Source organism: Thermobia domestica, chromosome 4 (assembly GCF_964235325.1).
Source record: "Thermobia domestica chromosome 4, izTheDome1.hap1.1, whole genome shotgun sequence".
In the NCBI taxonomy this organism is placed as follows: Eukaryota; Metazoa; Arthropoda; class Insecta; order Zygentoma; family Lepismatidae; genus Thermobia; species Thermobia domestica.
Window position 1 is genome coordinate 315,946,407 of NC_137457.1, and position 17,418 is coordinate 315,963,824.

The 17,418-nt window shown below is 37.7% G+C and overlaps 1 protein-coding gene across 1 annotated transcript in view; it reads right to left on the reverse strand.

Annotated features, from left to right (window-relative positions):
• Window positions 1–17,418, reverse strand: part of LOC145684341 (NPC intracellular cholesterol transporter 1-like) — a 78,913-nt gene that overhangs the window by 50,463 nt on the left and 11,032 nt on the right. Inside the window, exons 4-7 of the mRNA XM_081756544.1 lie at window positions 15,456–15,593; window positions 10,662–10,879; window positions 8,204–8,290; window positions 7,577–7,782 (exon numbers count right to left, since the gene is read on the reverse strand). Coding sequence (XP_081612670.1) covers window positions 7,577–7,782; window positions 8,204–8,290; window positions 10,662–10,879; window positions 15,456–15,593 — 649 coding nt within the window. The remainder of the gene's footprint in view (window positions 1–7,576; window positions 7,783–8,203; window positions 8,291–10,661; window positions 10,880–15,455; window positions 15,594–17,418) is intronic.

Consider the following 17,418-nt stretch of genomic DNA (forward strand, 5'->3'; position numbering starts at 1 on the left):
GTTAGCTTGGTGAAATATTAAGAAATCGTTTCCTATTAACACTTTCGGTTTAAAATGCTCCAAGACACGAAACTTGTGGTGAAAAGTCCTTCCATTTATGCAAAATCTAACAATTGCCATATATTTTATAATTACGGGGTTCTGAGATACACCCGACACTTTAGTCTGTGTTTCAATAAGTGTTACATTTCTGGGCAACAATGATTTTTCTATGATGCTGATAGTAGAAGCAGAATCAGCAATAGCATTAACTGTCTTAGAATTTACGTCTATAGGAAACTTAGCTATTTCGTTTTCTATATTTAAAGGGACTTGAATGAATTCCTTTTTCGATTTTCTAGCATTTTTACGCCATTCGTTATATGTGACTAGATTATCTTTCTGTTGACGGTTTTGATTATTAGGCTGTACTTTGATATTCTCCGAACATGCACCGCCGTCATGCACGGATGAACTCAGTTTAAACCTTGCGTCTGAGATGCATTTGCGTTTGAACCCTGCATATTTTGATAAGTAGGAACTACATATTGGGGAAAGCTTTGTTGTATTGGTACCATTTGTGGAATGCACAAATTTCCCTGTGACATACAATTTGGGTCATTAACTACTGGTAATTGCCAAGTTTGATACATCTGGGGTACAAATGACCGTTGTGGGTAGTAATTATTTCGACCTCTACTTTTAAAATTATTTTTACCCCTAAAAGCTTTGCCTCTATATGAACCTGTTCCGACACTATTTTGTGACTGATAATTATTTTGTCTATAATTTCTCGAATTTCCTCTGAAATTTCCACGAAAATTTCCTCTATGGAAACCTCTGTTGTTCTGATTAAAATTTTGTTTCGCAGAATTATTTCCCTGTGTTATCTGGACATTAGTTTCCTCACATTGTTTTTGTGTATCCTCAAAACTTTCCATTTTCAACGTTAATTGTTCTAGTTGTTTCTGAACATTCTCCATTGCCTGCGATATTTTGTCATGTTCTTTGTTATTCCGTTCCGATCCACTAGTTTCAAATTTATTATCGTCCTGTTTAGTCACTTTCGCAACCTGCGAACTAGATCTTATATTAGTACGCGATCTCCTATTTTGACGCAAAACTATATTATCTTCATCTTCATCTGACTCGGATAATTCGGCCTCACTTGATTCTGATGATGTTTCAGAATCTGACGACATATATTTACGCAATTTTCCCAATTTACGCAACTCCTTTTTCATTGATGAATTTAGTCTAGCATGAAGCTCGTGTTTCTTCCTATTTTTCACCCTATACCTATTCGTTTCGAGATTATTCAAGGCTTGAATAAACTCGTCCAATGAATTAAATTGCTGCACACCTACTCTTTCTAAAAAATATGGCCTCAAACCATTTGTCAAAATAGAAATAATCTGGGCTTCCGTTAATGTAGGTGCTCCTTTATCTATTAGTCCTAACACATCGTATATGTAACTCTGTACCGACTCGTGTTTCTTTTGAACTCTGTTTCGAATTTTGGCAAATATATCTACATTCTCTTTCGGTGTTTTAAAACACTTTTTTACTTCTTCCTTAAATGTGTCATATGGCTTAGAATTTAACTGCTTTCTATTTATAAAAACACGTAATCTTTCTTTATCTTTTCCTGAAAAACACGTAATTACTAAATCTTTAGCCTCATCCGGGGATAATTTGTTTAGCTTTATAGTATCGTCAAATGCAGAAAAGAATTGCTGAATAGTCATTTCTTTCGGATCATATTTAGGAAAAGGAAAAGCATTGCTATACACATTTACAATAGGTCGTGAATTTTGGTTGGATGTTCCTGACTGCGAATTAGATTGAGAAACATTATGGGATGGAGATGGAGGGGTCGCCATGTCTGATCTTAATTTCACCCTACGTCTGCTCATAAGTTTTATAACAATAATATTTAATTCTTGAACGTGATTTCTGTACTGAAACTAACTTCGTTTTTCAAGATAACCTTCGCACACGCTATTGTCCACATAAGCATTTCCTGTTTCAATGCACTGCAATACGATATCCTAAGAATGCCTGACATATGAAAAACAACTCAAACATGAACGCAAAACGTATCTATATGTATATGTAATATTTCTTTGTTGTAAGTTACCACAGAATTCTCTATAGGAAGTGATATGCACATATTCAAACATATATATCAGCACCATCCTGGATAATAACAAATCTGATATCCCATGTAATTTTTCTCTGCATGATTTAATTCCTTACTCATATATGTGTGGCTTCGGGATCGATATCTATATTTTAAACGGAAAATTGTTCTATAACGTGTTTCTAACACGGGCGCTAGCCACAAAATTCGGCGCTTATTCCACCATAACATATGCCAACATATTGGACCGAAATCCGGACGTTGACACATACAATTTTATCCACACATAACTCATTGTATTAATAACCATTTTAGCATGGGGGCAATTTGAAGAGTTTTCTCATAATAAACTTAACCATTAAATTTTAAGGTAGAGCAAATAATTAGTTAAGATGGATGAATTAGATTGTAGAAATAAAAGTAGAGATATCAGATTAGAATATTACCCAAATCTGGTGCTGAGGCCTTACGTTAAAATTTATAATAGCTGTCATATGAATTTTGAAGATAGGATAAGAATTAAACGAATTTTGAGACAAGGTCGAATAATAAAGTGTGATATCAATTAATAACCAGCATTGTACTCACCCAGACTTTGACGAGTGAAAATTTGAGATGTCAATCCTTCCAGTCAGACGGTCACTTCAGAACTCTTCTCGAGTTCCCTACTCTTTTAGTCCACCTACCTTTTCTTCCTCGTTTTGGTAGCGACATTTCTTCCGATTACCATTACATTTCTAGACTTACTTCATAACGTGAAGTGGGAAGTGTTATTATTTCCTTGATACATTGCTACGTAACATATTTTTATATTTCCTATTTAGAAGAATGTTTTAACTAGACATAGTTTTAAATTATTATGAGACTTCCTTGATTTCTTTGCATGTGTGAATGACCTACAGCACCAGACTGGGAATTGGATTTTATTTGCAGTTAATATAACAAGGTTTACAAAATATTGAAGTCAAAACCAATAAAATATTAATCGCCCTTCACCAAAATGCTTTAGTCATATAACAGTATAGCTAAACTAAAGTAATAGTACACCTTCATTCTGAATAGCCAATATGGTGCATGTTTGGTACAATAGTAAGGTTTCAAACTTCCATGACCTTGACACACACTGACAGGTTATATGATGAGTACCACGTTCCAGCAACCTCCCACCCAGTGTTGAATTCAGACATTTTCACTCGGGGGGGAATGTCAACTCCTCGAGGGGGAGGGTTGTTTTTCTGTATTTTTGCAAGAAAGCAGCATATTTAACAATTCCATTCACATACATATCTTACCTAATATTGAGACTAATTGCTGATAAATATTCAATGTGAGATTATAATTAAAAAAAACAATCATTTGATTTAATCTAAAACATTAAATAAAGACTGGCAAAAATATTTTACACTAAACTTTAACTGCTATTTACAGTAGCTATTTTTGTTATTATTTCCTATATTCAGTAGTTACTGCTTGTTACTAATGTAGAAGTTTTTAAAAAGATTTAAATTAACTCAAATATTTTTGTCCTAAAGCAAACATACATAGGAATATCTTAAAAAATTATCATTCTTTCTCACACTTCTGATTCTAAATCAAGCCTTGGTTTCTTTACTGCATACACATCAATAGTTTAGTTTACGAAATGTTCAGTAGGATTAGTGCCGTGTCATGGAAAATCAGCGCTTGGCGCGAGAGTATACGACGGCACCCCCGTATATAGGCATATGAGTGAGGTCGACAGATTAGTGATGGGTAAATTCCCGGGAAGATATTTTTCGGGAACATTCCCGGGAAGATTCCCAAAAATGGGAATTTCCGGGAATTTATGTACAATCTAAATAAAAGTGCATTCTATTACTATACATATTATGATTTCAAAGTTAAATTCGTTTTTATATCACAGTATATTCTTACTGCTGTCCCCAGAGGAGTCTTTCAAATGTATATTCTGAACGATGTTATGTTATTTTATTAATATTGTATTATATTTAGAGAGTACGCATAAATAGATATTTATTTACAATATGTTCTGTGAAAGTAAATATGTTTCAAAAATGGTATAGTAAATCCATATACTTTTAAACCGCTAAAAAGTTTAAATTTACATGTAAGTGGATTTTCTAAACTTGACTCTGCTACTGATATAAACATATTAAATTTTTAAATCTTAAAAACAAATTAGGTTGGGTAACTGCCAGAAGACACATGTCGCACTATTTTGTCAACATTTGCGCATAAATATGTATATTCACAATATTTGCAAGATACTTTCTTATCTTTATAATTTTGCATGTAATATTGCCACACACGACCTTTCTTCCTGCCCATTTCTCGAAATTTCATGCTTTAATTCACTTGTAAGAGAAGTCCGAGTACCGCTTCAGAAGTTCGAGTCAGAGACGGAGACAGACCGACGTCTATTACTAACGTTAGTTCAGGGTTTATTAATAATACTTCATCTCTATTTCTACGTAATTCTACATTACTTTACAAAATGGTTCCTTTTCATCATTTATAAATTAGTAGGTCTACTTTGCTACTTTTGGCTATTGTTTAGCTTTGCTGGGCCAGCTTTTGCACCTACTTTTTTGCGATATTCTATTCCGATGCGGTTGTTTTTACTGTTTCATGCCGAGCGAGCGTTAGCGAGTGAAGGCGGGGTAGAGCCCCGCAGGGTACGTTGTTTTCTATCTTTGTTACCAACAATTCACTTTCTTTTCTCACATAAATCACTTCCACCTACCTTTACGGTTTGTACAAATCCCATAGTGCCCTTAAAAAATGTGTTCGATACTTTCTTGACTAATTGAACATCACTATCAACTCATTTCTTCCGTAAATCGTCCCAGTTTTTGTTAGTTTTGGGCCCCAATACTAAACAATTACCATACTTTTTAGTGCAAATGGAAATGGAACTTAAAAACTCATATTATTAGTTATATAAAGTACAATAAAAGAATTTTAAATTTTTCAACGTCCAAATTCTTTAAAACCTAGAAGTAAATCATAATATATTAAAATAACGTCATTAATCATACGGTTCTTATAATTTGGAAGATAAAATAAAGAAATGGAAATAAATTCCTTCCCGGGATTTTTTTAAAATTCCTTCCCACCGGGAATATTCCCACTGCCCATCTCTACGACAGACCAGCCGCGAAAGGTGAGGAAATTTTAAAAAGTAAACCCAGCTTTTTCTTGATTTTGAGCACTTTTCATTACTTTTTTTTCTTTCATTTTATATATGTGCACATGTGTTTCATTCCTTTGTGTTTCTTTCCTTCTTTTCTTTGCTTTTTCCCTCCCGAATTTGGCACCCCTTACCTCGGCGTCCGGGGCCGTCGCCCCGCTTACCCCTCCCCCATGGAACGGCATTGAGCAGGGTCTTCATCATTTTCAATAGCAATCTTTTACTTATATACTACTATCATATTAATACATTCTATATAGGTCTCTAATCCAGGAGAGATAACTGTTCCTCCCTGATCCCTCTAAATGACGCCCTCTGAATCTCACCCTTTAACTGAATTATTTTTAATTAAAGAAAGGTGTGTTTACTTTAACAATCGTAAAACACATTTACGTCTGTTACTTCCGATGCGCGAAATGGGATTTAGGCACTCTATTTCAAATAATGCAAGAACTGTACATTTTCAAGACCTCAAGTCTGTTGACATCAGAGATCATATGGACTGATCGAAAGATCTCAACCTGTGCTAGTGCTACCTACTAATATATAATATAGGGCAAGAGTATACTACCTACTAAAATACAAACTTTTCTTCAACAGTTCACAATTTCATGTTCTGCCAAACTCGGTAATAGCGTTAGGAAATACAAGTTTTATTGACTATTTGGTATTCTATCTTAGACGTGTTTAATATTTATATAGAATGGGTCTGCGTTATTTATATGTATATTGGCAGATTGGATTTCGTCTGTACGTGCATGGAAAAAAGCAAATAATTGGGTGAAGTAATTTCTACATTTTGTGACTGAATTTTTTTTAGTTTCTCCGGGGGGGGAATGAATTTTCTTCGGGGGGAGATTCCCCCCGGGCTACCCCCTGAATTCAACCCTGCTCCCACCTTCGCCCCAGATTTCCAAATTTAACAGGCCAAGTGGTGCTAAGAATTGCGTTTCCATGAAAGTTTGTAAAATGACAATAAATCTCGCCCTTGCCGTGACTTGAACTAGGGCAGTCCCTTTGGGAAATAGTTCTTCTGACTATGCCACAGTGAGTATCAATAGCAATATTTTGTCTGAATCTAGTATGTTGAGTAGTTTATGTAGAGTATGTAGATCAGAGAAAACAACATGGAGTAGTAACTCATGTACCTTTTGGAGATATATTATTTGCATTTCCACTTACATTACATCCAAAAGAAGACGTCATGAAAGCAACTGAATTGGTACAGTCCGCAGCAAAAAACCTGCATCATGAGTATGTAAGTTTATTGTGAAACTACACCTAACAGCCCAAGGAATTAACATAATGTCTAAGTGGCACGAATCATGCCAGGAGAAACCTCAGCATGCTCCCCTGCACACTTATTTTGGAGAAAAGACTTCCACAATAAACTAACATGCTCATGTTGCAGGTTTTTTGCTGCGGACTGTACAAATTCAATATTCCCATGAAGCTTCCATCGGTACAGCTACATTGTCAATATGCCTACGAAGCTTCCATCAGTACAGCTACATTGTCAATATGCCCATGAAGCTTCCATCGGTACGGTACAGCTACATTGTCAATATGCCCACGAAGCTTCCATCGGTACAGCTACATTGTCAACATGCCTACGAAGCTTCCATCAGTACAGCTACATTGTCAATATGCCCATGAAGCTTCCATCGGTACGGTACAGCTACATTGTCAATATGCCCACGAAGCTTGCATCGGTACAGCTACATTGTCAACAACCCTACGAAGCTTCCATCAGTACAGCTACATTGTCAATATGCCCATGAAGCTTCCATCGGTACGGTATAGCTACATTGTCAATATGCCCACAAAGCTTGTATCGGTACAGCTACATTGTCAATATGCCCACGGAGCTTCCATCGGTACAGCTACATTGTCAATATGCCCACGAAGCTTCCATCGGTACAGCTACATTGTCAATATGCCCACGAAGCTTCCATCGGTACAGCTACATTGTCAATATGCCCGCGAAGATTTCATCAGTACAGCTATATTGTCAATATGTTCATAAAACTTCTATCGACACAGTTACATTGAACTAATGTGCCATTCATTTTCCAAAAAGCTTCATAGACCCGGCATATATGGTGGAAAGTGTTTATTTCCCTTCTTTGTAAATCGAAACTGTCATTCAACAATCTTGGTGCCTTACGTTTGGATAAAAAAATGCCTATCTTGTATGACATCTGCAAGTACAAAATCACATAAAGAAGGAGTAACTAAGGCAACTGAATAAATCTTCAACTTACTGTGCACAGCCCAGGAATATATCCAAATAATTAGAAGTGGTACCGTCATCATTTACTGCTTCTTGGTTGAAGATGTCCATGCTGTTCTGATAATAACCGTAAATGCTCATCACAGTACATTGAGATACGTCTCTGGGTCCATTATTGTCCGAAGACAAAGGAGCCACACAGATTTTCTCCAGTGAATTGCCTTCATCATGTCCCAACTGAAAGATAAACATATACATTTTATTGATGAAGGTGAATATATTTAAGTAGAAATAAACCAGATGCTTAGATACTGAAGTAGAAAATGAAGTAGCTATATCCGAGATTATGAATGTAAAGACAACCGGGATAGATAATAAACCATTATCTGTATATTTAATTTATTAGGAATGTGAGGAGGCAAGAAAGAAATGTTTCGACTCTACAATGAAATACAGAGTTGTAATTAGATTGAATTATCAGTTTATTTTTAATTTTATTAAATTCTGCTTAACAATAGTAATTACCACCTCTTAATTTATGATTACATATTTTATTTGAAATATTAACAATAGTCTTGTACTTTTAGTTTAAGAAAACTCCTCAGACTTATCTGTTTTCTTCAATTTATTTTCTCAACTGAAAAAAAAATGTACTTACCATTTGTATTTTCTCTTGCAGTTGAAACACAGTTTGAAGAAATGTTTTGTTGAAAACAGGTCCAAATGTAAAATTATTGTATTCAAACTGAAATAAATAAATAAATAAATACAATATCACTTAGTGCAAGTGTTACATATAAATTTCAGTAGGCTTATATGTAGCCCTTGTACACAAATTTACGAAACATTTATTGTAACTACAAACTACATATGTCGACTCGTTCATAAAGTAGATGTGATAAAGTGGTGTAACTTGGGGCTCGGGGGCCCGCCTGCAGACAGTATGGAGTAGGGTCCCACGTTTCTATTGGAAAGATAATATGAAGCATTGGCCGATTTTTGCAATTTTCAAGGACTAGCTGATGCTATAGTGACTTGTGAAATACATCATTATAGGTCATAAACCACCACTGTACACAGTGCCGGATTTACGTATAAGCTAAACAAACTATAGCTTAAGGCCCCACTCTTTTGGGGGGACCCCAAAATTTTAAAGACAAAACTGGATGTACATGTTCAAAAATAAGATAAAAATAAATACAATTAAATCAACATACAGAAACTGTGACTTCTTGCGGCCCCTAATACTAGGCTGCTCCCTAATATGTCAGCCGACAAAGGACAGCTGGATATAGTAAAGACTCGATTAACTTCAATAGCTTATGGCTTCATCAAATCTAAATTCGGCTCTGACTGTACAGTACTTTAGAAAAAAACCTACCTATATAAGTTGTTCAGTTCCAAAGCGGTTTATGTCCATTTACAGCAAATCCTGGAAAACTGAGAAAAACTGCATCTTTTGTAGAATTAGAAATATTTGAGTGTGTTCATGTGAATAACTTGAACATTATCCAATATTTCCAGTTCTACAGAACATATTGATCTTACACAGGCGCGTATCCAGAAACGTTTGTTGTGAAGGGTCCAAGCTTTGGGAACTCGGTCCAATATTACAAGCAGACCCACACCAGAATTTTTTTTCTTGGGAGGGGTCCAAGCTTTGGAGACTCGGTCCAATATTACAAGCAGACCCACACCAGAATTTTTTTCTTGGGAGGGGTCCAAGATTTGGGGGCTTAGTTCAATACTACAAGCGGACCCGCACCAGAATTTTTTCTTGGGAGAGGTCCAAGCTTTGGAGACTCGGTCCAATATTACAAGCAGACCCACACCAGAATTTTTTTCTTGGGAAGGATCCAAGCTTTGGGGACTTGATCCAATACTACAAGCGGACCCGCACCAGAATTTTTTTCTTGGGAGAGGTCTAAGTTTTGGGGGCTTGGTCCAATACTACAAGCGGACCCACACCAGATTTTTTTTCTTGGGAGGGGTCCAAGCTTTGGGGGCTTGGTCCAATACTACAAGCGGACCCACAACAGAATTTTTTTCTTGGAAGGGGTCTAAGCTTTGGGAGCTTGATCCGATACCGCAAGTGGACCCGCACCAGAGTTTTTTTTCTTGGGAGGGGTCCAAGCTTTGGGGGCTTGGTCCAATACTACAAGCGGACCCGCACCAGATTTTTTTCTTGGGAGGGGTCTAAGCTTTGGGGGCTTGGTCCAATACTACAAGCGGACCCGCACCAGAGTCAGCAGAGTACTTGCTAAGTAAGTGTTTCCAACTAACAGAAATCGTGTGAGATCTTTCACTGATACAAGTTCTTTTCTTCTAGCTTCTGCACTCATTAATGTTCTAAAGCAGAGAAGTTGTTGAAACAGTTTATGAATCTAAAAAATGAAATGAAATCTTTAAGTTTAACGTCCCACGGTTATGCAGGTTAGGCTAAAGGAGACGGTGATAATGAGAGATGAGTGAAATGGTGGAATGAAGAAAGTGGGAGAACCCCAAGAAAACCCACGAGCACGGTGTTGTCCACCACAAAGTCCACACGGCGCGAGCTGGGATCGAACCCGGGATCCCAAGCACCGAAGGTGTACGCTCTACCACTGAGCCACCGCCTCCCCAGTTCATGAATCTAATCTACAATGGCAGCAATATTAATAATATTTAGTATGTTACTCAAAGTGGTGGTGGCACCCTCTACTAAATATTATTAAAGCTTATTCGACTCAATTCACTTTCTACGATTAGGGGGCACCCTAATAGGTTGAGTCCTCCGCATTGCGGAGTCCGCGGGGCCGTTATTTACGCCACTGAATGGTATATATCTTTACCCAGAGGTTACGTTGATCCTGTTATAACTTCCAAACCAAGGAAATACTGACATTATGTGGACATTCCATGTGACCAGTTGCATCTTGTGCGACAGATGTTTTCAACATCGAAAAAGGTCTTCCAAGCTAGCAATGCGGTAATGACAAAAAGTTTGAACTCGATACCCAATTAAAAATTATCCACTAAACTTTGTCAATGTGACATTTTTCCAATATACTGCTGTGCTTTTTCAAAAATACACTTAAAAAGTTAAAAAAAAAAAAAAAAAAACCTCTCCAACTTACCTCTTCAAGACCAACAGACGTAAATATAATTTGTTCTGTTCTGTAGAAAGGTTCAAACCGCGAATCGTAGTATTGTTTTTCGATACGAGATCTGCTCTGCGGTGCAGCCCAAATTTCCACAGGGTCTGTAGTTATATTAATTAACAAACCTCCATGCGCCAAAGCAATCACTACAACGAAGCCCATGAAGAGAACTGCCCAAGGGTAAGTTGCACATCCTGAAATTAAAATATATATTAAAAGAAGGGATGTAATGGGACTATGAGGCATTTACCCACCAAATATTTTTAGTCTAGTGTACAAGGAAGAGAAAAGTATGCTGTAGTCTAGAGGGGCCTTACGTTAATTTTTGTGACTTCTGGATCAATCGAGGGACGGTAAAATACATCATGTAGTCAGTTCAGGACGCGTACGTTTCCATGTCTGTAGGGAATAGATTGAAATCGTGAAACCATGAATACTGCACGGCTCATAACTTGTACGTACAGCAAGAAGTTAGATACAAGGGGAAATGTAGGTGGGAGAGGGAATGAACCAGGGACCCCAAACGGGAAAAGTTCGTACTCTAACACGGTGCCACCGTGGTTAAGAAACACTAACTAAGGGAACTCGGTACTGAAAAGAGTATACGGTATAAGCGACATTTAAGTTGGCACAAAACTGTGTACAGTCCTCAGCAAAAAACCTGCAACATGACCATGTAAGTTTATTGTGAAACGACACAATCTTTTGCTCCAAAATAAGTGTGCAGGGAAGGACGCCGAGGATTCATGCGACTTAGACGTTATGTTGATTCTCTGGGCTGTTAGGCGTAGTTTCACAATAAACTTACATACTCATGTCGCAGGTTTTTTGCTGCGGACTGTACAAAAAATAGACATTTGACAATAGGTGAACACCAAAATAGTGACATGTGTCAAAGGCAGGTTCACAATCACGTTGAGAGAGAAGTGTGTTCCAAACTGATAACAGCAACAAGGAGTGGGGGCGAAGGTAACTGTACATAGACTACTGCCATTCAGTACATCCCACCTGGGGGTTACATGCAATACGGACGTTATCTACGTTTTCCTCGTTCAATCACGCTTTCTTGTTTCTTGTCAATCTATTCGGATGTTTTACTTTTTATGCTACAGTGATATGAATGCATTCTCCATCCAAACACCCTATTCATAGTCTTCCATCTGTGCAACAGCATTCTGATAACAACTCGTATATACTGCCGTTGCATGGTGTGAGGTCCACTCCATAACTGGTGTGGAATACATAAAACGAATGGTTCATCACGATTTCAGCAAACATCATCTGGTGTCTAAATATAATTGTTGTGCCCAGCCAATCAAAACTAAAATTTCTTGCTCTCTTAGTGCATAGTCACCTTAAATTTACGAAAGAGCACATACGGGGATGGGTAGACGCTATATTTTTGAAAACGGTCAAGCATATACTTACCAAAAATTTTGTAATTTCATCGCTGTTTTAATCAGTGATGAAATGATAAAATTTAATCACTTGATAATATACTGAACTTTAAAGACGAATGACCGGGCGACAGTTAGAAAAGCAGTGATCTTTGAATCGAAGTGGTCTGCAGCCAAGGAGACGATGACAGCAAACCTCTTTATTTCCTTGGTTAGACTGCTGCAAATTGTCTATACCAGCAACGCACCATCTGCTTGCTCATGACGTTAGGTCCATACACTTGGCACAGCTGACGATAGATTTCAATAGGCGTTATGCCCCGTGCATTCAAAGACTTTATCACTGATCGCACTTGACACGCGGTGGGAGCTGGAATACTCGTAGGAACGTTTATCTTCAATCACTGCCACAACACCACTGAGAACATTAAGAAAGTTCGGCTGGTGCATGCGCCTTGCTAGGACCTTACTCTCTCACGTGAACGCAGTCGATTCGCGCAACATACGGTTTCCTAGCTATGGGACGCGTGGGAAATTTACTTTCTGGATGCACCTCGTACTTTGTCGAACAGATATTGTGTTGCCTATAATATGTATTCTCACATACTTGCCGCACACTGTACTTTGGCTAAGTCATTATAGAACCATTTCCGTCATCAAAAACATCTACAAGTCAATAATGATGACCTGTGAGCATTTACATTAGAATAAAGTAGATATATCTTTATTGAATGTTGGAATTCTTCTTGAGGTACAAAAATCCAACCTTTTGACCTAACCCATCCAAGGATCTGTACCTAATTTAAGCAAATATTTGCACAAGGAGAACTGTCAGTTTGCAATATTACGGTAAGCAATTTCAGATAAAAACTCACACTTTCAGATTGATTTTTGCAGGTCTAAAATGATCAAGAAAACAAGAAACAATTTATCTTATCGAAACTCGCACATTGATCGCAGAGTGGAACAGCAAATGCAAGGCAGAGGGAAGCAAAGAATATATATATATATATACAGAGAGAGAGAGAGAGGCTTGATTTATTAACCACATATTGAAAGCAGTCAGTATACAATGGAGGAAAAGAATTGATGTCTCACTTATAAAGGCGCACGATGAATGAAACCGCAGAAAGAGTAGTAATTTTGTTGTTGTTGAAAAGACATTCATTGGGAGTTTGTGCTAGTCATGTGTTGACAATGAGTTTCACAAATACTTTATAATTCAGTCGATGGGAAGCTTACAAGAATCACACCTTTTTGGTCTCAAAAACACGGTTTTCTTGATATTATAAATTGATTCTGGTCGAATTTCTTCGCTTTAGGAGAACCAGAGTGCCGCTATTGCATTGACTGATACTTCGACTCCTGATATCCAGGTATCATTCCCCGTCACTGTGAGAAAAGACATCTCCCCCCTCCCCCAGCAGGTCAAAAAATCACTCATAGCTGTCATTCTTTGCTCTTTGTGAGCGTCTCTCAGGATATTTGGCAGCCACCTCGCACACATTACAATTCGATGCACTGATTTCGCAGACACTTCTGGAAACTCTTTGGCGAGTTCAGTTATTATGAACCGGCGCTTGCATCGCACTTTCTCGTTAAGCGTTCCACTATATCATCCGTCTGAACACCTGGTCTTCCACTACGCTGATCGTCATGAACATTTGAACCCCTTCTTAGAACTCTCTGCACTATTGCCTGAATCTCCCTTCACTCATTCCTGTCGGTCCGTAAATGGCATACAATTCCCGATGGATGGCAGGTGCAGTCTGCCCTTTGGCGTTTAGAAATCGTATGACAAATCTTACTTCACATTTGGCGGGATTTTAGTATTACAGCAGCCATTTCACCTTAATGCTACTCGCAAGTAGGCAACTACACGAGAGCGATCCTATCTCTGTTGCAAACACAGAATACTAGAGCATGCTCCTGTGTATGCTAAAGTCCATCGGTATTCCCAACGCCGCATAAAAAAATATCATCTTTTTGATATGCGCATCGTAGTTATTCAAGTTAATTACTAAGTCCTAACTAAGAAAAAACAAGGCATAAGATATATAATTTTCCCAACAGTGATTCTTATTGAATACATTTGTCGCAATTATAAATCTGCACGAGCGAGTTCGAGCGAGTTTCCTTTGACACTCGACTGAACTCGAAACAGACATCTCTGAGCTCGACTCGAGAACTTGGCTCGAAAAAATTCTTACAACTTGACTCGAGTTTCGAGTCAAGTCGAGCCAAAACGAGCCTAATCCTCTGTGTAGTTTCAAGTACTCTCGTCAAGTATCCTACATAGACAATATAACTATCAATGAAAATACTACTACAACATAATAATAATAATAATAATAATAATAATAATAATAATAATAATAATAATAATAATAATAATAATAATAATAATAATAATAATAATAATATAACAATACCATGTATAAACATGAAAGATAAATGTTTTTTCTCTGAATACTAAAAATTAATTGACTGCCGATCTCGTCTAGGATAAAGTCTAGGAGGCAAGGACATCGAGGTTCTAAGTTTGAGTTCCAGAGGAGCAAATATTCGGACTCGAGCCAAAAATTGTTAGAAGTTATAGGGCGCCGGTCAAACATGTTTAAAACTGCTTGGCCTCGGTTTAGAGTTGTCAACGGCTTGAGCAGCTCGGCTCACAGCTCATTCACTATCGAGTCGAAGCGAGAACAAAGCTCACAAAACCGAGCCATCTTGACCCCTTGGGTCAGTTGAACCAAACCGAACCTATAGTTCATCCCAACCGAGCCAGCTCAAGCCGATGGTTCATCCCAACCGAACTGGCTCGACCTGATGCCTCACCTGAGACGAACCGAACCGACCTGATGGATTCGTTTCAACCGAGCTGACTCGAGCCAGTAGCTCACCTGAACCGAGTCCAACCGAGTTCGTTACTCACTCCTACGGGTCGGGATTGGCTTCTGCTTGCGCTAAAAATTCGACTGTGCAGGTCGACACCTTGATGGTAAGAATTACAGTACAAACATATATTAGTGCTCACGACTTTTGAGGCTGTCTAGTTATTGCCGTCTCGTTATCGAGATGAGACGAGATACAAAGAGTATCCCCTCTCGTGAGCAACATTAAAAGTATTCCACATCACTGCTTGCACATGTCATGGAATTCGCTTTCCAGTCTAATCAGGCCATGATTTCAGAACGAGTTAAAACTATCTGAATGAGCGAGCCATTTATCAAAGTCGACTCGACTAGAAACTCGATTCGAATTCGAGTCGACTTTCGGGTCGAATCGAGTTTTAGCTCGACTTGTGCCATCCTTACTCGCGATTCTAAATAAATTAAGGTAACAAACATAAAACTAAACTAAAGATCTCACTTACTTATTCCCCACCACTCAAAGAAGTTCTCCAAGGACTCTTCTATAGACGCCCCGATTTTCTGCCAGCAACATGACCTTGAAGGAATTGGAATTGTCACATTCTCGCTGCTTACGGATTCTGATTCAGATTCTTGTAGAGCTGTAAAGGAAGAGATCATTCACTCTGACAGACAGAGAAAGTAATTCACACAGACAATTAGAAATATTTTTTTTTATCTTAATCTTAATACAGTAAACTCTTGATTATCCGTGGAATTGGGTGGCGCAGCAACTGCTGATAATCCATAAAACATCCAACAATAAACCAAAATACAAGGGCATAGCACAACAACAAAATGCTTCTGAACAACTTTTATTCACAATTGAAGCCTATACAAACAATTGTAATAAACAGGAAAATTTCGGTGCTTACAACTTTATTGATTTATTTTGTCACTAAAAAAGCAGTGGCGGATCTAGGCCAGGGCCGGGGGTCTAGGCTCCTCCATTTTTTTCAGTGACAAAACAACTTAAGCTATTAATTATGTATTTTTGAAAGTTTATATATACCTATCATAATCTGGGTGTTGGCTGGCCTCTCCAGTTTTAACTTCTAGATCCGCCACTACTAAAAAGGTAATCGGTCAACTGTTTTTATTTTTTGTGTTTAAAACATCTCTTCTTTATTTATAGTAACAATAAATTACAACATACAGAGTGAAAACCTGAAGAAAAGAAGAAAGAAGAAGATGACCAATAGGTAAACACGAAAACACAAAACATACGACATTCAAAACAACACACACGTAACAAACTTAAACTCAAACTTAAACTCAATAAAACAAAAAAACACACAAAATCTCACAAGACTAGAAATGAGAGTAGAGTTAAGCAAATATTAAGTTTAGTTTTTTTTTTTTTGTTTTTTGTTTTTTGTTCGTTTCATCTTTTTTTTTGTCCAATCCCTTGTTTAGGTTTCACGTCCTTTTCCCCTTCCCTTTCCTTCTTCAAAATTATGAAATAAATAAACCCAAAAGAGAAATCATTCGCAATGATGATACTTCGCCGGTTTTGAATGCTCAAGGCACCGGCTGACAGTAACGCGGCTGAGCGAATGAAATAAAAAAAAAAAATCTTCTTTATTTGTGACTGAAGTTTTATTTTCTTTTTAAAAATTGTTACTCAAAATATAAGACAGTTTAATACCGTAATTTATCGTCGAAGAAGAAAAAAAGGAAAGGAAGACTGCAAAGTAATCGATACTTTAAACTAACCACTGGCATGACAGCCCGTATGAGCCTGAGCCGCTCCAACACCCATCTGTTAGCTACCGGCTGAACTATGTACAGCGTGCTGTGTCACCCTGTCAGGAACTTTCTAGACTTAGTGGCTGTCACGTCTTTTATTCAAGTGATTCCTCAGTTTGCCTCACTACGCTGAGTGGACGTCGAAAATTGGCAAGCACCGGCCGAGAATCGAAGCCAAGACCACGCGGAAATGAGTCCAACACTTTAACCACTAGGTTACGGTATTCCCCTAATCGATATTTTACTGAACTGTAGTCTATATAATAAAAGTGAATATGAATTTCTAATCTGATCGCATCACACAATAACTACTGAACAAATTTAAAATGAAACTCGACATGATTATATCAACTTTATTAAGTTGATTGAAATTTATATTCGAAGGGGAAACCGAGGGGTTACAATTTATGCGAAAAGAAATGGAATGGTGAAATATAAAAGCAATTGAAAACGTTCCATATATGTCCAATTGATAGTCTTTTGGGGTCGATGACATCCTCAGTGACATCCCCAATAGCGTTCAAGTTCAAAGGGTCTTTCCTAAGAAGATAGTGACATCGGCTCTTCATCCAAGCAATGACAGTTACTCCTAACACGTACAAGACATTCACATCTCTAGCAATGACACAGTTACTCCTAACACTTACGCAAGTGACATTAATACCTCTAGCAATGACA